Here is a 25,249-nt window from a genome sequence, read left to right on the forward strand (position 1 = left end):
GCTCTTGGGGACTTGGACTCTGCCCCCCTCCCCCAATATCAAAACCCTCAAGCAGAGTGTATAGTTCACTCCCCCTGGCTTTAGTAATGAGTTAAAAAAAATGTCTTCAGAGCCAGAGAGATGGTGTAGTGGGGAAAGGCATGCTCTGAGCAAGCCTGGCGACCTGAGTTCCATCCCCAGGACCCACATGAGCAAAGGAAAGGACTGACTGCCACACGTTGTCCTCTGACCACCATGTGTACATCAGAGCACACGCCGATAATAAACGGACTTTTTAAAAACTAAAAATGTACCAGCACAATGGCTCGGTTTGTAAAGGTGCTTGCTACCACGAGGGACAAGCTGAGTTGGTCCCAGAAGGTGGAGGGAGAAAGCTGACTCCCGCATGTTGTCCTTTGATCTCCCACGTGTGCTCTAGCACATGTATGCATGCACATAGACACACAAGTAGAAAATGATGGAAACATTTTGTTTTAAAGGAAATTCATTCAAATGGGTAAAACGATGTTCCCAGGGCTCAGCACAGTTTTGGCGTTGTTTGAAATAGGCCTTATGTAGCACAGGCTGGCCCTCAAACTTGTCGGGGATTACCTTGAACTTCTGACCCTCTTTTCTTGATCTCCCAAATATTGGGATTATGGGAATGGCCCTCCACAACCAGTGTTGTTGTTTGCTCTTTTGTTGCTGTGATAAAACACCGACCAAAACCAACCTGGCAAAGAAGGGACTTGTTAGACTTGGATGCCCCGATCGTAGTTCATCACTGAGGGAAGTCAGGGCAGAGAGCTCCAGCAGGAACGCAGAGGCAGGAGCTGGAGCAGAGGCCGTGGAGGGCAGAAGCCTCACTTCAGACTTGCTCAGCTACCTTTCCTATAGCCGGGGCCCACCAGCCCACCACCACCACCGCCCACAGTGGACTAGGCCCTTCCCACATCAACCAGCAATCAAGAAAATGCCCCAAAGATGTGTTGGGAGATGCGGGCAGATTTTCCAGAGGTTTCTCCTCCTTGGTGTGTCAAATTTAGAGCTAACCCATCCACCACACACAGCTTATGAAAAGCTGCTGGTGGTGAAGCCCTGGCCTCTGCGTGCTAGGGCCATGCTGCAATGCAATGCAACACCCCCACCCGCAGATGATGTCTCCCCAACAATTCTGATGCACAGCTGGTTGGGTCTATGGGGGGAAAAAAGGCAAGAATACAAACAGCCAAAGATAGAGTCATATAAAGTCGTTTATATATCAGCCATCCAGTGTTCAAGTCTCACTCTTTGTCTTCCAGGGGCTTTTGCTGTTTTGTGCTGTTTTTGTTTTGTTTTTGCATCCAGCCCTAAAGATCCTTGTGTTGTGAGTGGTTGACTCAACCATTGATTCCTTTATCTTTTGAAAGTCCCAACCAGCCAATTTTCTTACTGTTTATCTGTTGAAGAAATGAGGTCATGCCTCGGGGTTCTCCTCTGTGGTGTGGATATTACTAGATAGACCATCCAGTGACGGCCAACCATGGCATGTAGTGTGTGTGTGTATGTGTGTGTTTGAAGGCCAAAGGCTAACTTTGGGTGTCTCTCCTCAGTGGCTATCTGACTTATCTTGTTTTAGGCAGGGTCTCTCTTGCACTGACCAGAAACACACCCGTTTAGCTGGACTCAGCAAACCCCTAGGCTCTGCCCAGCTTCACTTCCCTAGTGCTAGGATTATGAGAGGGCTTTGTCACCATGCCTGGCTTTTTTTATGTGGGTACTGGGCTCAGCTCTGTAAGCACTTTACCAACTGAGCCGTCTCCACATCCCTTGGCACTTACTCCCAAAACCCTGGGCCCTGGACCTTTAATGTGTTCTCTTGCTCCCTTTTAGCAGGCTGAGCTGGAGACAGAGTGTGGGGGGAGCCTCTTTTCCTGAGCTGGCACTGGGGCCCAGCCTTCTAATGTAAGGATTTGGAAAAGGGCCTGTTATAAGTTAATAAAGTACGTTTCTCCTAGCAAGCCCTTCCCTGTGAATTTTAATTGAGCTATGCCTGAACGAGCTTTCGAGCTTTCGGAAGGCCAGAAAGTGGCCTGCAATGCATGGGGATTTGTCAAGGCCTTATCAAAACAGACCTGCTGGGGTGTGCCTGCAGAAGGGGGCTGCTCAGTGAGGGAAACCCTTTAAGCCTGAAAGGTTTGTAGCTAGCCTCTTAAAGGCTGAGGGAAGGGGCTGTTTGCCTGCCTAATCCTCAGAAGGTGGGCTGCAGGTTTGAAATCCATGGTGGGTGATGTCACCTCTGCTGGGTGGACTGGGAGGAATGTCTTAATGACCAGGTGTGTGTTTGTGTGTGGGGGTGGGGTGGGGGGTGCACTGATTAAGGGTGCCCACCTCTGGAAACATGGCACTCACATTAAATGGGAGCTGGGGGTAGAGAAGGGTATACATGGTATTTGGTCTGAGTCCCTAGTTTAGGGTTTCATGTCGCCATGGCAACCAAGAGGAAGGTTTGCTTGTAGGGGTCTGGCTTCTGAGGGAGTGCGAATGGGCGGAGGGGCTCAGCTCTCAGAGGAGGCTACAGAGGAGCCAGCGAGTGTCTAACTTCATCCCTTCCTGTGGGGCTGCCCTGGGCTGGGTGGGCTGTGTCGTGGCCAGTCCGGCTTCTGTGGGAGAGTTGTCTGCCATTTATTTTCGGTGAACACTTCTGACCAGATCGTCCCTTCCCCTATTGCTAAGGAAGCTCGCCTGCCAGATCTCCAGATCTCAGGCTTGTTCTCCAGGAACCGCAGGTCTTTAAAAGTGGAGGGAGGGTGGCGGATGAAAGGAAACGAAGGTTCATTCACAGGAAGCAGCACCCCTCCCCCACTTCTGAAAAAGAAACCTACGAAGCCCCACCTAGGAGAATCCTAGGATTGACACTGCCTGTGTGACCCCGTTTATGTGAAATCCAAGGCCAGCCAAGCCCAGTCTAGGGCAAGAGAGTTCAGAGGGTTTACTTATTTGCTGGGTACCAGGGAAAGAAGCCCCCAGGTCATACAGTCTTGGGCGTGTGCGCATGTGTATGCTCATGCCCATGTGCGTGAGCAAAAAGCATGAGGTAGCTGTTATAACTGTGTGACGCCACGTCAGTGATGTCTTTGTGTGTGTGTGCGCACACGCGTGTCCGTGACATTGGGGGATTCCCTGTACCCGAACTTCAAGTTTATCCCTACCAGAGTAGGTAGTATCAGCCTGCCAGCTTGTTATGAAAAGGAACACATGCAGGCTGGTGGCTTAGTGGACACCAGCTATTAGTGAGACAGCAAGCAGGTGACTGGGATCCCAGAAGGCAAGAGGACCCCAAAATACCTCAACTGCTAAATGGCCCCTGGTGCCCTTTGCTTAAAGGAGACCGTGAGGCTTACAGGGTGCACTGGCTCCTCATCTCCCGATGCAGCCCAGGGCGCTGTGATTTTGTAAGCATCCTAACGGCTGCTGCTCTGCTAGGCTCCTTCCTCTGGTTCTGTCCCTTGTCCTCTCATGTGGGTGCCTGGCTCGGTGGCAGACTTGGAGGCACTACCGAAGCTGCCTCTGTCTGGTGAAGGCAGACAGCCGTCTTGCCCTGGACAAGGTCAGCAAAGATGAGAGGGCGCCAGGCAGCTTCTGCCAGCACCTCCATACTGGCGAGACAAGAGGGTAAACGGCTCCTTGCCTTCTCTGGTGTTCTTGGACCCGCTGATCTGGGTGGAATTTCTCAACTTTCAGGGCCCCGTCTGTGTGTGTCACCTCCGAATAAAGGGTGTGACAACCTGGATCCTCTCCTTCGCACACATGACTCATTTAAGGGGAATCCAGTCACCACTGCCCTCTGCGTGCAGTGAGGGAGGGGGACGGGACTAAAGGCTTGGGGGAAGTTTGTTGAGAGCTCCCTTCATTACTTAAAGGCCATCGGTGACGTTTGAAAGTGCTTCTCCTTGTAGGCTGTGAAGGTAGCCAGGTGGAAATCTGCTGCCTTCCTGGTCTGCTACAGGGTTCCTGCAGTCACACATGCAGGAGTTTAGGGGAATCTCAGGTCTATCCTGAGAACCCATCCCCTTTCATTGCTGCCAATATGTTTTGACTGGCCATAGCGTCTTGTGCGCTACCATGATGCCTCAGAGCTAGACCTCAGCTGCGAGCTCATGAAGGGTTGGAAAAGTGGGGACAGGGCTCCCCAGATTTGCAACCCCTCCCCACAAGGCCTAGTAAACTTCCTATTTTTGCCATTATATCCCACTTCCTTAAAATTCTGCCTGCCTGTGCTTTTAGATACTTGAAAGCTTGCGTCCAGGCCGTTCCTCCTTCCCTCTTCTTCCTCTCCTTCCTGTCTCTGTCTGTCAATTTCTTTCTCTCTCTTCCTTTTTGTCAGGCCAACAGTGGCTCCCACAGCAGGTTCAGTCCTGGGGGTCCATCGTTCCCCTCATAGTTAAGGCATCACCATTCCAAAAATAGCCTCTTTCATGAGAAATGGGGGTTCAGTAGTGGTTGTGGGGGTGTGTGGAGGGGCCAGGTTGCCTCAGACTGTCTTGCCTCTGCAGCTTCAAAGCTCTGTGGCTCTGGGCAGATTACTCACCCTCTCTGACCCTCATTTTCCCCATTTGTAAAACTGGGAAAAGCTGTATTACCTGATTCATAGTGTTCTTGTGAGAAAAGCCAACCGACCTGTGTTGGCTGTGTGTGGTGGTCTTTGGTTTAAAGCAAATGGTGCAGGTGTGCTGACTCCTAACACTTCTGTTATGACAGTCAGCTTACTGAATCACTAAGAGTTCTGTGAGAGTTCGTGGCTTCCCTCCCGGCCAGCTGGGGGGATGGGGGCGAGGAGGGAGCCTGCGCTGGAGGCTTTCTCTAGCAGCTTCACACACATCCAGAGGTCGGCACAGTCTGGGATGCCAAGAGAACTCTTCAAGTGCTGACCAGCTCATTTTATTTCTGTAAAATTCCTTCCTCTTTTAAGGAACGCGTTTGAAGAGGCTGAGGCTAGCGCGTGCCACACTGTCAAACCAAACAAACTATAGCAGGGGAGGTCAGGATTGTTAAAAAGATTTACCCAGAGTCTTTGGGTAAGTGTATTTGGGGCTTTGTGTGGAGTAAGCTGAGCTGCCCTGTGTGAGAAAGACCAACTGACCTGTGTTGTTACCCACGAGGACTCAGAGTGTACTCAGGTCACACAGGAGGGGGAGGGGTGGCCTAGGTTCTTTGGACACAGTGAGTAGCCTTTCACTAGTGGTAGGCTGGCCTGGCTCCTGGTAGGACTCTGCCGAGTCTGTGAAGCCAGCTCACCGTGCCTCCATTTCCTTGTAGATAGGCAGCCAGTCTTGTCCTGAAGTTCCCGAAAAATTGCCAGAGGACTCCCCAAGTATTCTTAGGGTCCAGATGCTGACTGAGCCCCGGGACCCTGTGGCAAGAGCATTGTGTTGGTGAGAGACAGCCTTGCGTGTCAGTTGTAGAACCAAATGGCCAGCTGAAGCTGTGGGGAGCCAGCAGGACCAGGAATGAGCAAGGGGTTCAGAGCAGCTACTGAGGTGGCAGGACAGCCAAGGGATGCTTCCTCAGGTTCCAGGGTGTGGCGCATAGGCGATGCTTCAGGCAGAATGAGCCTCTGCAGAGTGCAGGAAGTGCAGGTCAAAGCCTCGAAGCTCAGAGCCATAGGCCTCAGCCTCAGTCAATCCTGCAAAGCAGTGGGACATTGGATGGCCAGCTGTTGGAGTGGGCGGGGCAACAACTCAACCATATGTACACCAGCCCTGGCTACAAAGTATCCTTAGGTTGGAGTGGGGCCCCGGACTCTCCAGCCCATGGTGGGCATGCCCCATCCGTTCCCAGGAACAAAGGACTCTGGGTAGGTGAAGCCGGCTCTGGGCTTCTATTTTCTTGTCTGTGGAGGGTGAGTAGGCTGTCCTTGCCGGTCATGTAGAAGTGAGGGTTAAAATCCATATCTTGTGTCATGTGCCTCCAGTGTTTGGTGGGTCCATCCCAAGTGTTTTAGCTACCTGAGCCCTGCACTCACCTTCTCGGGGTGGGGGGACAAATCAACGACTGTGTCAGTGCACCTCACTAGAGGGCTGTTTAGGAGCTGAGTCTAAAAGCTACTGTAGTCTAGTCTGGTTAGTCAGGCAGACAGTGGCCCAGGAGAAGGAAGCTATGGGTATGGAAGGGGACTCTGGGCAAGGGGAACGGTGAGTGTGAAATGTGTGTGTGTGTGTGTTGGGGAAGAGGACAGGATAGAGGGCCCGTAGCACCTATGGCTCCTGCTTTCCTACTTCCTCTGGGGACTGACATCTCTAGGGTAGGCCAGGTATCTCTCATGGTAGGTGACATGGAAGTAGCCCACCATGAGTGCACGGTACATAGAAAGAGCTGTCTCCTCTTTACAGTTTTATTTATTTTGTGTATACGGGTGTTTGCCTGCATGCATGGCTGTGTACCATGTGTGAGCCTGGTGTCTTTGGAGATCAGAAGAGGGTATCAGACCCCCTGGAACTAGAGTTATAGAATGGTTCTGAGCTGCCATGTGGGTGCTGGGAATCGAACCTGGGTCCTCTGGAAGAACAGCCACTGTTCTTAACCAGTGAGCCATCTCTCCAGCCTCAGGCTCTTTCTGTCTAGATACTGTTTTCTCTTTGAGTTGGTAGGAGTGGTGTCTCAGTTGAGAGCTCCCAACCCTCGAGTGTCTTCCTAAGTCCTGGGTTCCCCTCTGCTGCCTGTGTGCCTTAACATGGGCACACTGTGCAGGGTCACAGAGACCTACGCATATCTTGATGGTGCTGGCAAACTAAGATGTTTAGTGTTTGACAAAACCCTTCACCTCTGCCCACCACACAAATTATACCTCAAAGAAAACGAAGTGGGAGGAGAGAGTGGGGGGTGAAATGCAGGCTTAGAGCCTCTGTCCAGATGGTCCACTTGAATGTAGTGTCTCACACACACACACACACACACATTTTAAAAAGAAAAGGTGAGAGTGGAGTGGAACAGGCACAGTGAATACGTGATGTTTACTAGCAAGACTGTCTGGAGCCAAGATATGCAAATAGGCTAATGGAAACCCTCCAGGTGTGGTTCTGAGCTGCGCTGGCTTCCATCTGGGCTATGGGCAGGTGAGGCAGTAAGGTCCAGCAGGCACATGGGCTGTTTCCAAAGAGCCCAAGAGTGAGGGTCCCAGCCACTGACTGGAAGATGGTAATGGCTTGCCCTCTGTGAGCTTCGCTGTCAGATCCTGGAGAAAGCAAAGGTTCTTTCTTACCTTCACAGCCCCTGCTTGCTGTTAAACATTTATAGACTTGGGGAGAGACAAGAGAGGGGGGAAAGAAAGGAGAGAAAACTGCCACCAGGGTGGATTAAACCAGTGTAAACACTGCAATACTAGGCTCAGTGAGCCTGGCTGCTCCTTGGGGCTCTGAGGCTCTGTGTGTTTGTGTGTGTGTGTGTGTGTGTGTGTGTAACCCATGTGTGTCCCATGTTTGTGTGTGTGGCAGTGTGTATGTGTATTTGGCATGGTTTCTTAAGACAGGGCCCCTATTCTGTCATCCTGGCTGTCTCTGAATTCACAGCATTTCTCCTGCCTCAGCCTCCAAGTGCTGGCATTATGGGCACTGCCACACCCCATGATGTGCGTCCACACTGGCTATAGTTCTAGATTGTTTACAACCTCCTGGGCCATGCTTTTGAGGCCCAGAGTTTGAATGTGGCTGGGATCTCTGTACAGGGCTGGTGTCCGGTTTGGTCAGTTTATAGAGAATGGGTGCTCAGAACATCACTGAACATGCCTTTGATGCTCACTGGCTCCCCAGTTAGACATCTGTGCCATGCTGTCTGTCGGGAAGTGGCATGTGTGCACATGCACGCAGCACCAGCTCAGGTTCAGACACACCTTCACCCCGTGTGCCACATAAACTCCAGCCCTGCAGACCCGAGCTAGAAAATTAAAGTGCCAAGTCTGAGAGAGACTGTGGGGCCCAGAGTGGGTGGGGACTTTTCTTCTGCTGCGCTGTAGCCACTTAGCAGCAGAGCAAGGCTAGGTTCTGTTTCCCGCCCAGTCAGCAGAGTTCTGTTGTCACATGTCATGTTCAAAGTCACCTCCACCTCCCCCCATCTGCCCCACAGAGGCTAAACATGTTTGCAAAATTAAGTTTGTTTTCTCTGTATAATACAGAAACCAAAAGGTCTCCTTTTAGCAGGGCTGCAGAGATGGTCCAGTGGGTGAGTGTGGCTACACGCTCCTGTAACTCCAATGTTGTTAGGCAGAGACAGGAGGATTGCTGGCACTTGCTGGCCACCAGGCCTGCTCAAAGTTCAGCGAGAGATCCTGACTTGAAGGGAATAAGGTGGAGAGTGAGGGGGCAGCACACCTGACGTCCTCTTCTGGCCTTGTGTGTGCCTAGGTGTGCACATATACACATGTGCACATCTCCCCACATTCATGTGCCCCCTCCTCTTTCAGACAACGCACCCTGGGTCCACCTTGCCTTTTCTCTCCTACTGAACCCCAGTGGCCACTGCTGCTTGGTGCAGAAGGACTTTTGTAGGTCACGGTGGGAACGAGCCAGAGCTTCCACCTGCCCCAGGGCTGCCGACTCTAACTTACCACTCCCTCCTCTCCTACAGATGTGAGCGTCCACATAGGATGCACTTCTGAGAGCGGTGCAAGAGCTCTGGGATGCATTTGGGATTTTGACGGATGTTACCTATCCAGTCGCCCCCTCTATAGATGATGCCTTGTAGGTCAGGTAGAAGAGTGTTGTCAGGGTCCCATGTGATTTTCATGGAGGAATTCCTTTACTGAGGAATGCTGGCATTCTTCTGTGGAGGGCCTACCAACTTCCATCCAGGCAACAGAGAGGCTCAGTAGGACTTAGGAGAGTCCTCATGGCATCTCTGGTCAGGTTACAGGCAGACTTGCTAATCAGTAGCTGATACCACTATTGCTTTGGTAGAATTGGGGACATACAGGGTGTAGAGTCCCTGAAGGGACGTGAGCTGTTTAAGGGACAGTGTCAGAGCTTGTGGGCCTGGGTGAATGGAACTGTAGAGGCAGAGGGAATAGAAACTGCCAAGACCGGGTGGAAGTGGGTGCTTCCCCCAGAGAGGAGAGGCTGTGGGTAGCCAGAACAGACCCCAGCCATGCTGGCCCAAGTGAGGTCATTTGTTTTCATGTTAAGAGTGGTGAGCAGCCCTCTGGGAGCCCTCCTCTGGATCAGAGGCACCATCTGGGTATATTGAGGTCAATTTAGCTAAGCTGACCTTAGAAAAGGTACACAGAGGCCAAAGATCACCAGAGTGTCCACCCCAGGTCTCCAGAGCAGGAGACCCCATTCCTGGCTTGCAGGACACCGGGTATGATTCTTTTATTAATCCTCTAGGTTTGTGGTGGGCTGTAAGTGCCAGGAACTGTGGTGGGTGCCAGGCAAACAATGCTGACCCACAGCGGATGTGAACCCAAGCTCAGAATCAGGAGTAGAACTACCAACGCCCATAAAGAGCCAGAGGGTAAATATTTTAAGACTTGTGGCTCGTATAGACCCTGCCAAAACTCTAAGCTCTGCTGTTCCAATGAAGAAGCAAGCTCTAGGAATGAATAGACATGGCTGTGTACCAATCAAACTTTACCAGCAGATAAAATATGGGCCCTTGGGGTGTGGTTTGCCTGGCTCTTATTTAGCAGGACTAGTTTACTAAACTTGAGTCAGATGTGGTGTGATCTGGTAGCTGGTACAAAGGAGAGGTGGCAGAAGGGGGTTTGGAGAAGATCTGCTGGGGGGGTTGGGGGTGCTGGGCAATCTATGAAGCTACTGTTAGAGCAGAAGCACTGAAGGGAAGCATTCGTTCCCAGGAAGATCTTGAAGGATGAGGGGAGAGTTTTCTCAAGAACCCTGAGCAGGAAGGGCTTAAAAAGCCCTCAGTGGGGCTGTCTCTGAGCTGCCTGGGGGACACTGGACACAGGTGGATTGGGGACACAGGCTAGTGACAGGGACAGACAGGGCCCATGATGACCAACCTAAAGGACTAGAGGAAGCATAGAAGGACAGTTTCCAGAGTGGACACTGGTCAGAGGAGGGGGGAGGCTTCGCTCAAGACAGACATGCGTGCTGCAGGGAGTGAGGATGCTGGTTTGTGACGTGAGAGCAGAGAGGTCAGGATTTGCTGGTGCCTGGGGTAGGAGCTGTGAGAGTTGAGCAGCCAAGGCTGAGTCATCACAGAAGTGGGGCCTTGGAGAAAGAGTTGGTGGTGGGAATTAGCATCCCTTGGTGACTCCGGAGAAATTCCCCAGTGAGGAATGTAAGGGGTCAGGCTTGGAGTTCAAGGGACAGAATGAGGTGACGGAGCAACATAATCTACTAGAGTGACCCTCTTGTTTCTGGTGGGCCCTTGAGATGGGACAGCAGAGACTCAAAATGGCCGCTGCTGTTAAAAATGTATTTAGGCCACCCTATATCCCTCCTCTTAATGGTTTGCGGGCTCTGTAACCATGATCCTGACTTTTGGGGATCAAATGAATCCTTTGAAGGAGTTCTGAATCTGCAAATTTTGTGTCTTTGGGGACTCTTGTCCCCTCCTGGGCCATATCTATAAAGGGACAGGAATGAGCAGGGAATCCTGATTCTAGAAAACGTCTCACACTTGAGTGTGGACATCTCGAGCGCAGACTCATGGATCCCAGTGGCCATGTTTCCCCTCTGTATCTTGAGGCCATGTCACGCGAGTGAAATGAGAAGGCCAACGGCAGCCCTGGGGAGTTAGCAAATTCTAATAATGGGGTCGTGACCCACACTGACATGAAGTACCCTCAGTTGGGAGTGTAAGATACCCTTCGTTCTGCTGGGGGTCTGTGGTCCCGTGAGCTATGGGAGATATCAAATCCACTTCAACATCTTTTCTCTGTGCCTGTGTGCACAGGCATGCTGATGCAGGCACGTGTATATGGCTGTGCCTGTGGGTATCTATGCGTGCATATGGAGACCAGAGGTTGATATCAGGTGTCTCCCTCAAATGCTCACCGCCTTGTTTTTTTATGACAGGGATTCTCCCTGAACCTGTAGCTGATTTGGCTACGATATTTGGCCAATGAGCTCTGGGGATCCCTGTCTCCGCCTCCCTTTTGACGTTTACGTAGGCTCTGGGGATCAAACTTGGGTTCTCATGTTCATGTGGCAGGCAGTTGCTGGATCGAACCATCTCTCCAACCCCTAAAGTTCCTTTCCAAGAGGTGATTTTAGCCCTCAGCTTGGAGACTCTTGGGGCCAGTTTATCTTCCATACTTCAGCTTGCTACAGGGCTCGCGTAGCCGACGCCTGTCGTTCCGGACTCTCTTGAGGGAATTTGGGATCAAGTGGCTTCACTTGTGGCAACCTCAGGGTTTGGCATAGTGGGGTATTAAAACCAACCCGTGGCAGGAGACCCCGCCCACCCATGACTGTGACTCCGCACCCCAGTTCTGTCTTAGAGGCTTAAAGACCCCCTCCCCCCTTCTCTTTCCAGAAGAACCGATCGCACATAAGGCCATCAGCTCACCCTCGGGACTCGCATACCCGGATGATGTCCTGGACTATGGCCTCAAGCCATGCAACCCCCTCGCCAGTCTCTCTGGCGAGCCCCCTGGCCGGTTCGGAGAGCCGGATAGTATAGGGTTCCAGAACTTTCTGAGCCCAGTCAAGCCAGCAGGGGCTTCGGGCCCGAGCCCTCGGATCGAGATCACTCCATCCCACGAACTGATGCAGGCAGGGGGGGCCCTCCGTGGGAGAGACGCCGGCCTGTCCCCCGAGCAGCCGGCCCTGGCCCTGGCCGGCGTGGCTGCCAGCCCGAGGTTCACACTGCCCGTGCCCGGCTACGAGGGCTACCGCGAGCCGCTTTGCTTGAGCCCCGCTAGCAGCGGCTCCTCTGCCAGCTTCATTTCTGACACCTTCTCCCCCTACACCTCGCCCTGCGTCTCACCCAATAACGCCGGGCCCGACGACCTGTGTCCCCAGTTTCAAAACATCCCTGCTCATTATTCCCCCAGAACCTCTCCAATAATGTCACCTCGAACCAGCCTCGCCGAGGACAGCTGCCTGGGCCGACACTCGCCCGTGCCCCGTCCGGCATCCCGCTCCTCCTCACCCGGTGCCAAGCGGAGGCATTCGTGCGCAGAGGCCTTGGTTGCCCCTCTGCCCGCAGCCTCACCCCAGCGCTCCCGGAGCCCCTCGCCACAGCCCTCGCCTCACGTGGCACCGCAGGACGACGGCATCCCCGCTGGGTACCCCCCCACGGCCGGCTCCGCTGTTCTCATGGATGCCCTCAACACCCTGGCCACCGACTCGCCCTGCGGGATCCCCTCCAAGATATGGAAGACCAGTCCTGACCCGACGCCTGTGTCCACCGCTCCCTCCAAGGCTGGCCTGGCCCGCCACATCTACCCTACTGTGGAGTTCCTGGGGCCATGTGAGCAGGAGGAGAGGAGGAATTCCGCTCCAGAGTCCATCCTGCTGGTACCACCCACCTGGCCCAAGCAGTTGGTGCCGGCCATTCCCATCTGCAGGTGAGTGGGGGCTTTGAGAGCTGTCGGTGCCCGAGTGTGCCCTAAGAGCTGGTTTAATGTTGTTTACATGGAACTTGGTCACATAGATGACACTTACTGGCTATGAGCATCTGGGAAGGATGTTCACTTCCCCCAAGCCTTAGTTTCCTCATCTGTATAATGGGTACTCTGGGTATCTCTGATACAGCAGGTGATTGTGAGGATGTTATTATTGTACACTATGCATGGTGGCTGTCCCCTGGGGCACATCATTTATTCTGTCACCCAGCAAGTACTTACAAAGTCCCTACTATGTGCTGGATTTTTTTTTTTTTTTTTTAAACAGGAGCAGATAGCTGAGAGCTGGCCAAACAGGCCAGTCAAGCCTGCCCCTTTGGAGCAAACCTCAGTATGTAACCCCTGCTTCCTCGTTCTGAGAGGAACTATGTGTGAGGGCATCTGTCGCCTGCCTTTGGGCTGTGCTTGGTGACAAGGAAGCCCAAATAACAACAAGTTGCCCAGCTCAATCCTCACAGAGTGTAAGAACCAGACAGGCCAAAGCAATGGGTGAGGCTCACAGGCTGGCGGCTTTGGGCTGGGTGAGGACTGACTGTGTGTCCTGGCTCTGCCATTCATTGCCTGTGAACATGGGCATTGTGCCGCCCTCCTGAGAGGGCCTGAGACAGACACTGGTAAACAACTATGCTTCTCTCATTGAGCATATTTATGGGACTGTTCCCAGGGCAGACATCACTAATCAATCAGGGCTCTCCTGCACTTGTGGGAACACATGTTTTTGGGTCTTTGTTCCTTTCTTTTTCTTTTCTTTCTTTTTTTTTTTTTTTTAAAGATTTATTTATTTATTATATGTAAGTACACTGTAGCTGTCCTCAGACACTCCAGAAGAGGGCATCAGATTTCATTATGGATGGTTGTGAGCCACCATGTGGTTGCTGGGATTTGAACTTGGGACTTTTGGAAGAGCAGTCGGCTCTCTTAACCACTGAGCCATCTCGCCAGCCCTCTTTGTTCCTTTCTTGTGAGATGAGAATAATGTACCTGCCTCTTGCTGACTGTTTTTTCATCACGAGCTAGGTAAAAGGACACATGCCAGAGTCCTGGCTTAGAGCCTATACAAAGTAAGAGCTCAGGAGTGGGCTAGCTCTGTTGTGTGCTCACAGAGTGTCTTAGTTCCCTTCCCTGCTGCTGCACTAAAACACCCCGGCAGATACAAGTAAAGAGGCAAGACTCTATTCTGGCTTACAGAGCCAATGTACAGTCAGTCCACCATGGCGGGAAGATCAGAGGCAGGAGGTCACATCGACAGCCAGGGAGCAGGGGACTTTTTATGCAGTCCAGGATCCCAGCCTAGGGGATGGCGCCTCTCACAGTGGGTGACTATTCCCACCTTAATTAATCGCATCAAGATCATCCGGGCACACCTAGTGGCCTGTCTCCTAGGTGATTCCAGAGCTCAAGCTGACAGTTGGGATGGACTCTCTCTGGAGCTTGCTTCCCCAGGGGCCCTTTAGGAAGGACTTCTTAGCCGACAGGCCTTATGCCAGGAGATTGAGCTCATGGTGGAGGGACAACAGTGACATTGACAGTGTCCAAGGGCCCTGCCATATGCCCGCAGGACCCTGTGTGGCATCCTGCCTCTCCCTCGTGTGAACCTGGGTTGGTTATTTGGCATTTAAAAAAAATCCTCATTTGGATGCTGAGGAGAAAGCTGAGTGAGGGAGACCTATGCTGCCTCTCTTCTCTGCCCTACCTGTCAGATGAAGCATGGGAGGCCCCGATGGTCACCGTCACTCTGAGTGGCCCACACAGTGCTTCTTTAGCAGATGGGAACATGCTCACCCGATAAAACACGGCGTGGAGTTAAGTTGGCACAGCCTGGCTGAGCTTGTCAGCACCTCATGGCTGCACGGAATGGGGAAATGCTTGAGTATGGATGGTCTCAGCCATATGCGAAAACCATGGGAACTCATGCGTGTGCCACCTCAGAGAACCTTTGAATATAAAAATATATGAAATAAATTGCATATCTGCCCACCCACCTATTCATCCATTCATCTACCTACCTATCTTATCCATATCTGATCCATATCTGATCTATACACCCACCCATTCATTTATCCATCCATCCATCCTTCTATTTCATCTACCAATGTCAGGCTCTAAGTCATTCCATGGTGAGATTGTTCTCAGACCCATTTAAGAATAAATTAGTTAGGCAAAATTAGTACAGAGATGAGTGTGTGTCCTAGATTTAGAGTCAAGGGACTAGAGGTGGAGTTTAGCCTGTGTCTCACCCTGTGATCTTAGGTCACGTTTTATGTTTTCTGAGGCACAAAAGGAAGGTCCTGGGGAGTCTTTCATGACCTTGGCTAACTCTATAGTGATTTAACTCTAACCCATGTTGTACGCTCAGGGAAGTGTTCAGACTCTAACGTTGAACTCTACATGCTGAAACGCAAAACCTTCCCTCAAAGTTTGCTCTCTGCATCTGACACCACAGCCAAGTCAAAGAGTCCATAGAAAATGATCTGTGTGTGTGTGGTGTGTGTGTGTGTATGAGTGTGTGTGTGTGTGTATGAGTGTGTGTGTATATGAGTGTGTGTGTGTGGTATGCAGGTATGTTGTATATATTCATGCATGCTATAGTGTATGTATGTGCACAGATATGTGTATATGTATGTGTGCATGAATGTGTGATGTGTGTATGTGTGTGTGGTGTGTGTGTGTATGAGTGTGTGTGTGTGTGTATGTGTGTGTGTGTGTGTGTGTGAGTGTGTGTGTGGCATGCAGGTATGTATATATTCATGTATTCTGTAGTGTAGTATATCTGTAGTATGTGCACAGATATGTGTATATGTGTATATGTATGTGTGCCTGAATGTGTGTATGTGTGTGGTGTGTATGTATACATCTTTGTACATGTGTATGCACATGTACATGTGTTGTATATGTATGTGTGGTGTGTGTATATTTGTGCCATGTACATGTGGTATGTGTATATATATGTATGTGTGTGGTATGTGTATGTATATATCCATGTACATGTATGTGTGGGATGTATGAGTGCATGTACATGTATGTATATGTTTCTGTGTTATATGTATATGTCTTTGCACATGTATGTGATATGGGTGTCTATGTATGTGTATGTACCTGTATGCCTAAGAATGTATGTGGTATGGGTATATGTATGTCCCATGTGTATGTGTGTCCTGGTACATGTATGTGGTGTGTGTGTGTGCATGCATGTGTATATATGTATGTGAGTGGTATGTGTATATGTGTGCACATGTACATGTTGTGGGTCTGTATGTCTGTGGTATATGTGTGTGTTCCTATATGTGTGTGTGTGTGTGTGTCTTCCAAGGAAAACCATTAGTGCTAATAGTTATTGATTACCTTGATGATACGCTCCTCAGAGGACTTCACTATGCCCACTTCACAGTTGAGGGAACTGGACCTAGAGAGTTGCAGGCATCTGCTTAGAATCGTAGGAGAGTAAGCGTTGGAGCAGGGACTTGCCCTTGGGTATAGAACTCTAGTCACTGTCATGGTGTTGATCTTCCTCCACACCTCTCATGTTTGGTTCATCCATACCTGAGCTAGACTCCCCTCTCCCCCCGTACTTCTAGGACCCATCACTTAGTGGACCTTCAGTTAGTGATCATGAGTGGACCTGAGCTCACTCCCGAACGCACTGCTAATCAAGACAATCAGACAGAGAGAGCCGCTCAGTTATCCCCTGGCCTCTTGGCTGTCTGACTGTAGGAGAGGTGAAGAACTTACGTACCCAGAGAGGTAGTGACATATCCCAGCTGTCACTGAAGCTTTCCTGCACTCACCTCTACCCTGTGGAAAAGGAAATGTTCTGGCAGGGGATGCTTTGAGAGGTCAAGGTTGGGTTCTTCACAATTTTTTAGAGGAGAAGCCACCACAGCCACTGGAAACATGGAGGAACCAACACATAGTGAATCAGCTTCATCCCCCATGAGCAGCTACACTGTCTTCATCAGGATGAAGATGAGAGCAAAGGGAGGTCCTCTGCCTTGGGAAGAGCTCCCTTACCATGTCTGGGCAGTTTGTGCTCCCTCATCGCTAAGCATTTCATTCTTTTACCCCTGGGTACAGTTTTCAGAAAAGGGGCCATTTACATTTAGTGTAAAGACAGTCTGATGTGGTTTTATGTCCTCATGACCAGGCCTTCTCTTCCCACAGCATCCCTGTGACTGCATCCCTCCCACCACTCGAGTGGCCACTCTCCAATCAGTCGGGTTCCTATGAGCTGCGGATTGAGGTCCAACCCAAGCCCCATCACCGGGCCCACTATGAGACGGAGGGCAGCCGTGGCGCTGTCAAAGCCCCAACAGGAGGACACCCTGTGGTGCAGGTATGGACTCAAATTCTCTTCCTTCTGTACCCTATGATGGCTACCAGGAGATTCACTCTCCTTGCTGCTGTTTGTGAGTCTGACAACACCTCGGCTTTTTACTCCTCGGAGAGAGAGAAGCCTGAGATAAGAGTCAGGAGCTTGTTGCAGAGCTGCATTCTGGGGGGAAGTCTCCAGGGCAGGGTGAGGAAACGTGATGTTCATGTGGAAGACAGTCCTGCGTTTTCTCTGTGATGGAGAGATTGCTAGAATTTGGCAGAGCTGTTAGAGCTGTGAGCCTTTCTGCTTGCCTTTTCCTAATCATTGTCCTTTATAGGTCTGCTGCTTGTGAGTAAACCTGAGATTGGTAGAAGTAAGTAGAGAAGTGTGATTTTTCCCCCCTCCTCCAAAATAGTTGAAACATTCTGCAAATTGTTTAATCTGGATAGGTAGGAAGTATGGACAGGTGTCTAAGCTCTGGCTATGTAAACCCACACAGCTCGATTAACCGGATTCTTGTATACATTGTAACTGTTTCTTTGTATCTTACAGTGGTGCTAAGATATGGTAGGGACCTGGACATTACATTTATAAGCAGCTTTGAAGGGGATTGTGAGTTCCAGGCCAGCCAAGGCACATAGAGAGATGCTATATCCACCACCACCACCACTACCCTATCCCACATCCCCCCAAAAAAAAGAAAAGAAAAAGAAGTTTCCTTAGAAATTATAAAACAGGAGTAGAGGCCAGAAGACAAACAACGTCCAAGCCCTAAAATCGCCCCCCCCCAAGTGCACTGTGTGTGTTCCCCTAGTTCAGGACCCCTGACTGTGATCAAAGCATTTGCTACATGGGGATAACAAAGCCATAATGAAGCCCATTGTCCTGTACAATTAATATATGCCAAGGAGAAGGGGGAAGATGGAAAATGCTGGCACAGCCTGCTCTCCGACCTGGCAGCCCCGGAACCAGGTTCCTTTCCCAGAGCCTGAGCCTCACCTACCCATTTCTTAAGTGTCTTGTGGTGGTTGCTTCTGCAGTGATGTAGGGCTGACATCCAGGGCAGTGTACGCGGGACTTTTTTGTCATCCACTAATGGCGGTCAGCCAAAGTACTGGCCGCCATGTTGAGCATGTGCCAGTTGATGGGTTGGTTAGGGGGCGTCTGTGGGAAGCCTCAGTTGCTTCTCACAGCCTGGAGCGCACCCTGGGCAGTCTGATCTGGCGGATCTCTGTGAGCACTGGTTTTGGGGTTCTAATGGAGGTAGGGAAGTACTGAATGATGGCACCCCGATTCCAAGACCTCACTTCTGGATGATTGGTAGGTCAACGCCATCCCGGTGAACTGGAGGGTGTCAGTTTCACCCTGCTTGCAGCCTAAGTTCCCTGCTGTCCCCATCATGGCTGCCCTCTGTGTTTTCACGGCCCTTGGCCAAGGCTTGAATAAACTGCCTTCTCTCTGATGTCACTCCCATGGATTCCAGCTGCAGCAGCCAGAGAGACTGAAGTCTATCCTATTGGCTCAGAGGGGCTCCACGCTGTTGGATCTTTAGCTCCAGGCCTGGAAGGGAAGCAAACACACACTGACCTGCCTTGTGGGCATCCCTGCCCTCGGGACCACAGTTCATTGTGTGCTGTCATTGACAACTGTCGGTGGCTTTGTGGCTTTTAGTCGTTTTGAGTCTCTGTGACAGGGAGGCTGCTTAGCCACCAGCTATTTTACCATCCCTTAAAGACAACTTTTTGTAAAAAGAAAAAAGTCTGTTATGATTGGCAAGGCTTAGTCGCTTGAGGAGGGGGACCCTGGCCTGCAGGTTGCTGGGAGACTGAGTCCTGATAGAGAAGCCCTCTAAAGGTAGATGAGGAAAAAGGGGGTGTCAGAGGCAGCTTCTGGGCATTGCAGAGGAAGGACCGAGTAATTCCAGAATGCCTGACAGAAAGCAAGGGCCTGGGAATGGCTTTGCCTGGTCTATCCAGCTGTGGATTAATTGGTGCGGCTTGCCCTACATCTGTGCCATCTGCTGGGATTGGCTCTGTATCCATATCCAGGGAGAGTCGGGAAGAAGTCCTGCTTCTTTTGTGATGGGGAGACAGCGATGGGTCTGGAGGGTGGTAGATGGATTAACCATGTCAAGAGATAGGAAGGAAAAGTTCCTGGGGCTTTGGGCCTGTGGAACAGAGGCGTGGGTGTGGCTGGGACAGAGGTCAGTGGAGTTCTTTGAGGAAGGGACTGGGGCTGAGGACACGGGACACTGGAGTGGGGGTAGGAAGCAGCTTGCACCCAGGGTCCTGGGAGGAAGAGCGGTTGAGAGGAGGAGCAGAAAGAGGCTGGTGTAACTGGAATGTGAGGGTTGGGGAGGGGTGGAGGACCGGGGTTGCCAGAGTAGCTGATGAGGAGGACACAGAACTCAGGCTCTGGCTGTGTGTGTGGAGCAAGAGGAAGGACACCGGGAGACTCCTTCGAAGGGCTCTGTGCATCTTGGAGCATGCGCTGTTTCACACACTGGTCCCTTAGTGCTTAGTTCTTGGATGCCTGCTGTGGACCAGGCAAGGTTCGGAGTTCTTAGTATGATAGGAAGCTGACAGCCAGATTAGCATGATGATGAGCGTTTTGGAAGTGCTCACCACATGCGAGACCCGTTCCATTTTTATCAGGGTAAGGTCTCAAAACTTGCTCAAGGTCATTGCTGTTTCATGACAGTAACAGTTGCTTCGGGGACCTTGCTCGTCGCCCGTGGACAGCTCAGCCTGGCTTCCTTCTCACAGAGAAATCTGGTGTCCAGACCTCCTGCCTTTTCTCTCTTTACAACGTCACCTACTGTCCTGGCTCTGACCCTCTTGCCAGCTCATTGGAGCCCAAGTCCTGGTCCCCCTGAGGATTCTGACGGACTCTGACCAGAAGGTCAGCACTGTGTGCCGAGGCCTGTGGCAGGGTGGCGGGGAAACTGCGTGAGAAGCTGGGCGCAGCTTGGCCTCAGAAACAGGAGTAGATGTGACAGTGGCAGAGATCAGGAGAGAGACAGAGGAACTCCAGCTCTCAGTGGGGCCTTTACACCATTCCTCTAGGGCTGGGCCATGGAAAGTTCCAGAAAGGGAGTCGCTGGGTGTTGAGTTCACGGGAAGACTCTTGCTTTGCACCCAACCTTCACATCCCTCTTCTAGCCTGTTGCTTCCCAAAGGGAAGTCTCGGGGGCTGTTCATTTTCTTCAAAAGACACTAGGTGGAAAAATTTTAGCATAGGAAGCAGATTATAATGGGAATCTCTGTGGCTGGGATGTGGCTGCTTTGGTCGATGGCTCACCTTGTGTGCACGTAGCTCTGGGCTACATCCTAAAGGGGGTGTGGCCGTGCGCATCTGAAATCTCAGCTGCCTGTAGGATCTAGATTCATTAGTTCTGGAGGAAGCATGGGGGCTCTCTCAGGATTTTGTCACAGAGGTATGGCCCTGGCTGTCCCCTCATCTCGGGCAGCAGGTCTCGGCTTTGTGAGCCAGGAGCGGCTCCTAAGCACCTGGTCAGGTGGTTCCTCCTGTCTGGGAGGCTGGGGAAGCCAGCAAGCTTTCAGGCTGCTAGAGGCCTCCAGGATCATCTCTTGGATTTCAGCCGGTCACTCGTTCTGAGGCTGTGCTGAAGGGAGAAAAGCCAGCCGAGTTCCCTTTCCTGGTGAGGTTAAGGAGCAGCCCGAGTGTGTGGTCTTCTCCGATACGTTTGTGAACTCCGGACTTCCCGTTTCCGTTTTAGACGTGTGATAGGAAGTGGGTCTTCCTGATGGTCATTTGTTAGGGGTAGAACTGGTGTGCTGACATCTGTGGAGGCTCCTGGGGGCCCTGGGTGTGTGGGGTTGGGGAGTAAGGCAGCTCAGCTGGGTGGGAGATGGTAGGGGATAGGCTCCCCCGGCTCAGACTTCAGAAGAGGAGTCTGGGGTGGGGAGTGGGGAGCGAGGGGGAGGTGTGTGTGTCCTGTGGTGGCTGGGGTGGGGATCTGTTCATAAGTCCCTTAGTCTCTGTCCCAACAGAGATGACTCAATATCAAACCCAATAAAAGGAAAAGTCAGGGCTGGTAAGATGGCTCTGCAGATGCGTGCTTCTGAGCTACTGAGCTTGATAACCTGACTTCCACCCCTTAGACCCACGTGTAGGAAGGAGAGGAGTGACTTCTTTTTTTTTTTTTTTTTTTTTTTTTTTTTTTTTTTTTTTGGTTTTTTCGAGACAGGGTTTCTCTGTATAGCCCTGGCTGTCCTGGAACTCACTCTTTAGACCAGGCTGGCCTCGAACTCAGAAATCCACCTGCCTCTTCCTCCCGAGTGCTAGGATTAAAGGCGTGCACCACCATGCCCGGCTGAGGAGTGACTTCTAAAAGCTGTCCTGTGACCTCCACATGCACCCGGTGGCGTGTTCTTCTGGTTGGGCTAAGTGTAGCTGCGGTCCTTGTGTTTGGCTCTCGGATGACCGAGGAAGGTGACAGCATCCAATCTGTCCCACGCAGGCTCCTTTGTTTTCCGTGTATGTGGGAAGCACGACTCGACCCAGCCGGTTTATCAGAAGATAAAGATGGAGAAAGTAGGGTGGAGCGGCGTGGGAATGCGGAGTCCCTGTTAGGAGAAGCTGCCCCAGGTCCTACCCTCTCTCCTCTCCTCTGAGCCCGGGCCTTTATGGCATTAGGAGTTTGATAAAAATTACTGAGCGCACAGCCCAAGCTTAGGGCATCTATCTGTTAGCCGCCTGTGACTGTGTGACCTGCCTGGGGGCTGCTGTGGTTGTGGTGGCCCCAGGATGACATCTCAGGTGAGACACTAAGGTGGTGGGACCACCTTGTGTGTGGACTCAGCTCCTCCCCCTAAAAACACCCAGGGGGGCAGGGCTGTGTCTCGAGCCTCTCTCAGCAGAGAGAGTGTCCCGGTTCCTTCAGGTCTAGGCAGAGCGTAGAGGCTTCCAGCATGCAGGAGAACGCATTGTTTCCCAGAGGGAGAGAGCAGGCAAGTTCTCAGGCTGCTGCTGAATACGGGTGTCAGCCTAAGAGTGACATTTGCTGTGAGCTTTCCTCAGTGACCTATTTAGTCTGTGGTGACACCCTGGGGCATAGGTGGTAGGATTACTATGCTCATTTTACAGACAGCAAAACTGGGGCACAGCTCTGAAGCAACTTGCCTGCACTCACCCAGGCTGTGGTGATGGCTAGACATGGGCGTGAGGGAGCAGAAGCCTAGGGCTGTGCTGTTACCTGGGAGAAGAAAGGGGACAGGGTGTGTGGGGTGAGGGGTGCTGGCTCTTGCTGTCTCTGGGGTAGTAGGGATAGCTTGCGGGGGGCATTGCTTCACCTTTTAGACTTGTTTTTTTCTTGTCAAGAGCTATCAGGATGTGGGACTGGGGTGCAGCTCAGTGTTAAAGGACTTGCCTGGAAGATGGGAGGCCCTTTGGTTCTCAGTGCCATAAGCATGAGGCTGGAGGGTCCCTGAGGCTGGCTGACTAGTGGAATCTATGAGCCTCAGATTCAGTGAGACAGAGCAATGGACGTAGCTGGGCCCTTCCGTGTGCTGCTGGCCCTCTGCGTCTGGCTGGTTCTGGTTGCATACACGATCAGATTCCACACTCGCCAGGATTAGGAGGCTCAGTCCCAGTTCATCGCTGTAGCAAGATGCTCTGGGAAGGGAAGGGAAGGGAAGCCTAGAGCTCTGGCACTGGTTTTGCCGATCTCCTTACCATGTGGTGTCTGCCACTCCCAGATGGCTCTGAAATGACCTAGGCACAGAAGAGAAACATGGGTGGCATCCAGTTACCCATGGGACCTTCAATGTGGGGGCTGGCATGAGTGAGTTGGGGCAGATTTCTAGAAGGTTCTCTTGCCGCAGCTATCAGGGGTGTCCTTCTGGCTGTGTACCAGAAGATGTGTCAGGCTCTGCCCTCTGCCTCTGTCTCTGTCTCCCCCACGTGAGACCCCCCTGGAGAGCCTTGGGAAAGGAACTTCTAGCTAAGTAGTCCTTCAAAGAGAGTGACTGTTGGCTAGAGAGATGGCTCAGTGGCAAGAGAGACCATTTGTCTAGAGACACAAAGACCTGAGTTCATATCCGGAGCACCCCTGTAAAACACTGGGGATAGCTGTGTCTGCCTATAGCCTCAGCTTGGCGAACAGGGACAGACGAATCCTGAGAGCTTGCTGGCCAGCCCAGCCCAGCCAAAATGGTGAGCTTCCACTTCAGTAAGAGGTTCTCTCAGGACAGCAAGTGTAGGAGTGATGGAGGAAAAGCCCTGGTACCCTGCTGTGGCCTTTGCGTTCATACACACGAGACTGTACAGCCATACACTCAGGTGCACAGAACACACACACACACACACACACACACACACACACACACGAGAGAGAGAGAGAGAGAGAGAGAGAGAGAATGGTAACCCTATCTGCAAATCTCTCTCTCTTGTCCTCAGCTGGCCTTTGTGAGCCTTCAGATGCTCTCTGTGGGTTTAGTGGGTATGTGGCTGAGGCCCGGGCTGAACAGGCAGCATTTTCTAATGGCACCATGAATGAGTTTCCAAGCTGACTTGGGTGGCGTCAGCTCTGTCAACAACTCTTATGAACTAGACAGTGAGGTTGGGTGGGTCAGTAGAAGTGATGGCTCCTCAGGGGTTCTGGGACAGTCACGAATGTCAGTGATGGTCTGCTTGAGCCCCTGGTGGACCCCAGTGGGCTTTTGTCTGTGTATTGGCTTGGACAGAATTGCTATCTCTTCTATGGTACTAAAGAAATCAGTAGAGCTTAGAGGGACTTCCCCGTGGAGCATCTTATCTGGAATAGCACGCTGGGGCAAGGCCTTATTCTTGCTGGCAAGCGCCCTGCCCAGAAGCTGTCACTGGCTCTGTTTATAGGTGAGGATGTGGGAGCTCCCAGGAGTCTGTGCCCTCTCTGTTGACAATGGTCTCCTTGGGGTGACACCGATGCTGTCCTCACGGGGTCCCTGCAGAGATTAACTGAGTGAACATGGCATAGTACAGGAACATGTAGACACTTGAGGTGTTCCTCAGTTTCCCTCTGTGGCATCCTCGGCGGATAAAGCTACTAGTGCTGGCTCCCACAAGGTGGTTTAGGGTTCCCTCCCTACCCTGCGCCGGGATGCCATGGTAACACAGATTCACGTGAGACCAGCGCTGGTCCTGTGCTCAGCTTAAGCTCTGTGGGACCTCTGCTATTCTTGTTCCCAAATGGTGTCGTGACACTGCTGTCACCGTCCCAGGCCTCAGATGGGAACTCAACCCCAGGAGGCCAGGGGGCCATGCCTCCTCCACCGGGGAGCCTGAGTTTAGAGTTGAATCTTGCCTGTGGGCACTTTGGCTTTAGGTTGTCCGCCAGCCAGTGTGTAGAGTTAGAAGAGACTGTGAGCATGACCACATGAGTGTAAACACACATGCAGCAACTGGTATGTTTCGTATGTAACCACGCATATGGGTGCACATACCTGTAAACCTGTGATTCCTCTATATTTGTAGACACGTGTGCACGCACATGAATGTTTTCTACGTGACCATGCACATAGGTGTGCATGTTCCTTGTCCCCCTGCTTTGTTGGTTTGGAGCTTGAACCCAGGGCCTCTGGTGTGATTAGCAGTGATGTCACTGGGCTCTTTCCTCAGCCCTCAGGTACACAGGAAAACATGAAGGATCGCAGGGCGCCCATCCTTACTGGCAGAGGCTGCTGGCATCTCTTTCCCAGATGCCCGTGTTTACGCATGCCTTCCTGAGCTTAGCTTTCTGCTTTGCCCCAGCTTTCTTGAGGTATTTGATGATACCACGGGGGAGGGGAGGGGATGGCGTTTGACCAGTGAGGCTGGGCATTGCTCATAGACCTTCCCCTGTGAAGACGAGTATCTTAGTATTTCTAGGCAGGACTTGATAGCGCAGAGAGGTTAGGTAATATGTCTAAGGTCACGGAGGAAGTGGGTGGGCCACATGCTGGTCCTCAAGTGGTCTAGTGCGGAAGCCCAGGAGCCTAACTTCTTAGCCTGCAAAGAAATCGAAATCTGTAAAGCTACAGTGGTACTTTTCCACGTGGCTCCAAGGGATTCAATTGATCTGAAAAAAATTCAGTAAAGGAACTAGTCTATTCCAGTCATAATCTGTCCTTGCCTGGTTGTTGGGGCTCAGGCTGTGGAGGCTGCTGTCTCCCCGATGTTGCTTCCTGCTCTGCCAGTGTTGATGGCCTGGCCAGAGGCTGCTCTCGAGTGTAGGTTGGGTGTCTTGGGTAGGTTTATTCTGCTGTGATAAAAACACCAGCTGGAACTGGCTTGGAGTGTCAGAGGATGATCTCATTTCAGAGGTGACTGTTCCTGTTGAAGGGACTGGGGGCAGGGATTTGGAGGCAGGCACTGATGCAGAGGCTATGAAGCAACACTGCTTACTGGCTTGCTCC

General features: G+C 51.7%; 1 protein-coding gene across 6 annotated transcripts in view; it reads left to right on the forward strand.

The window, feature by feature from the left end:
• The window catches only part of Nfatc2 (nuclear factor of activated T cells 2), a 127,551-nt gene that overhangs the window by 19,648 nt on the left and 82,654 nt on the right, over positions 1-25,249 (forward strand). For 5 of the 6 annotated variants that reach the window (XM_085832151.1, XM_085832160.1, XM_021180861.3 and 2 more), the window contains exons 2-3: positions 11,452-12,487; positions 16,703-16,874. In XM_085832151.1, coding sequence (XP_085688277.1) covers positions 11,452-12,487; positions 16,703-16,874 — 1,208 coding nt within the window. The remainder of the gene's footprint in view (positions 1-11,451; positions 12,488-16,702; positions 16,875-25,249) is intronic. The other variant, XM_021180887.3, reaches the window with a different exon arrangement.

Source organism: Mus caroli, unplaced genomic scaffold (assembly GCF_978045245.1).
Source record: "Mus caroli unplaced genomic scaffold, Mus_caroli_1 scaffold_2, whole genome shotgun sequence".
Taxonomy (NCBI): Eukaryota; Metazoa; Chordata; class Mammalia; order Rodentia; family Muridae; genus Mus; species Mus caroli.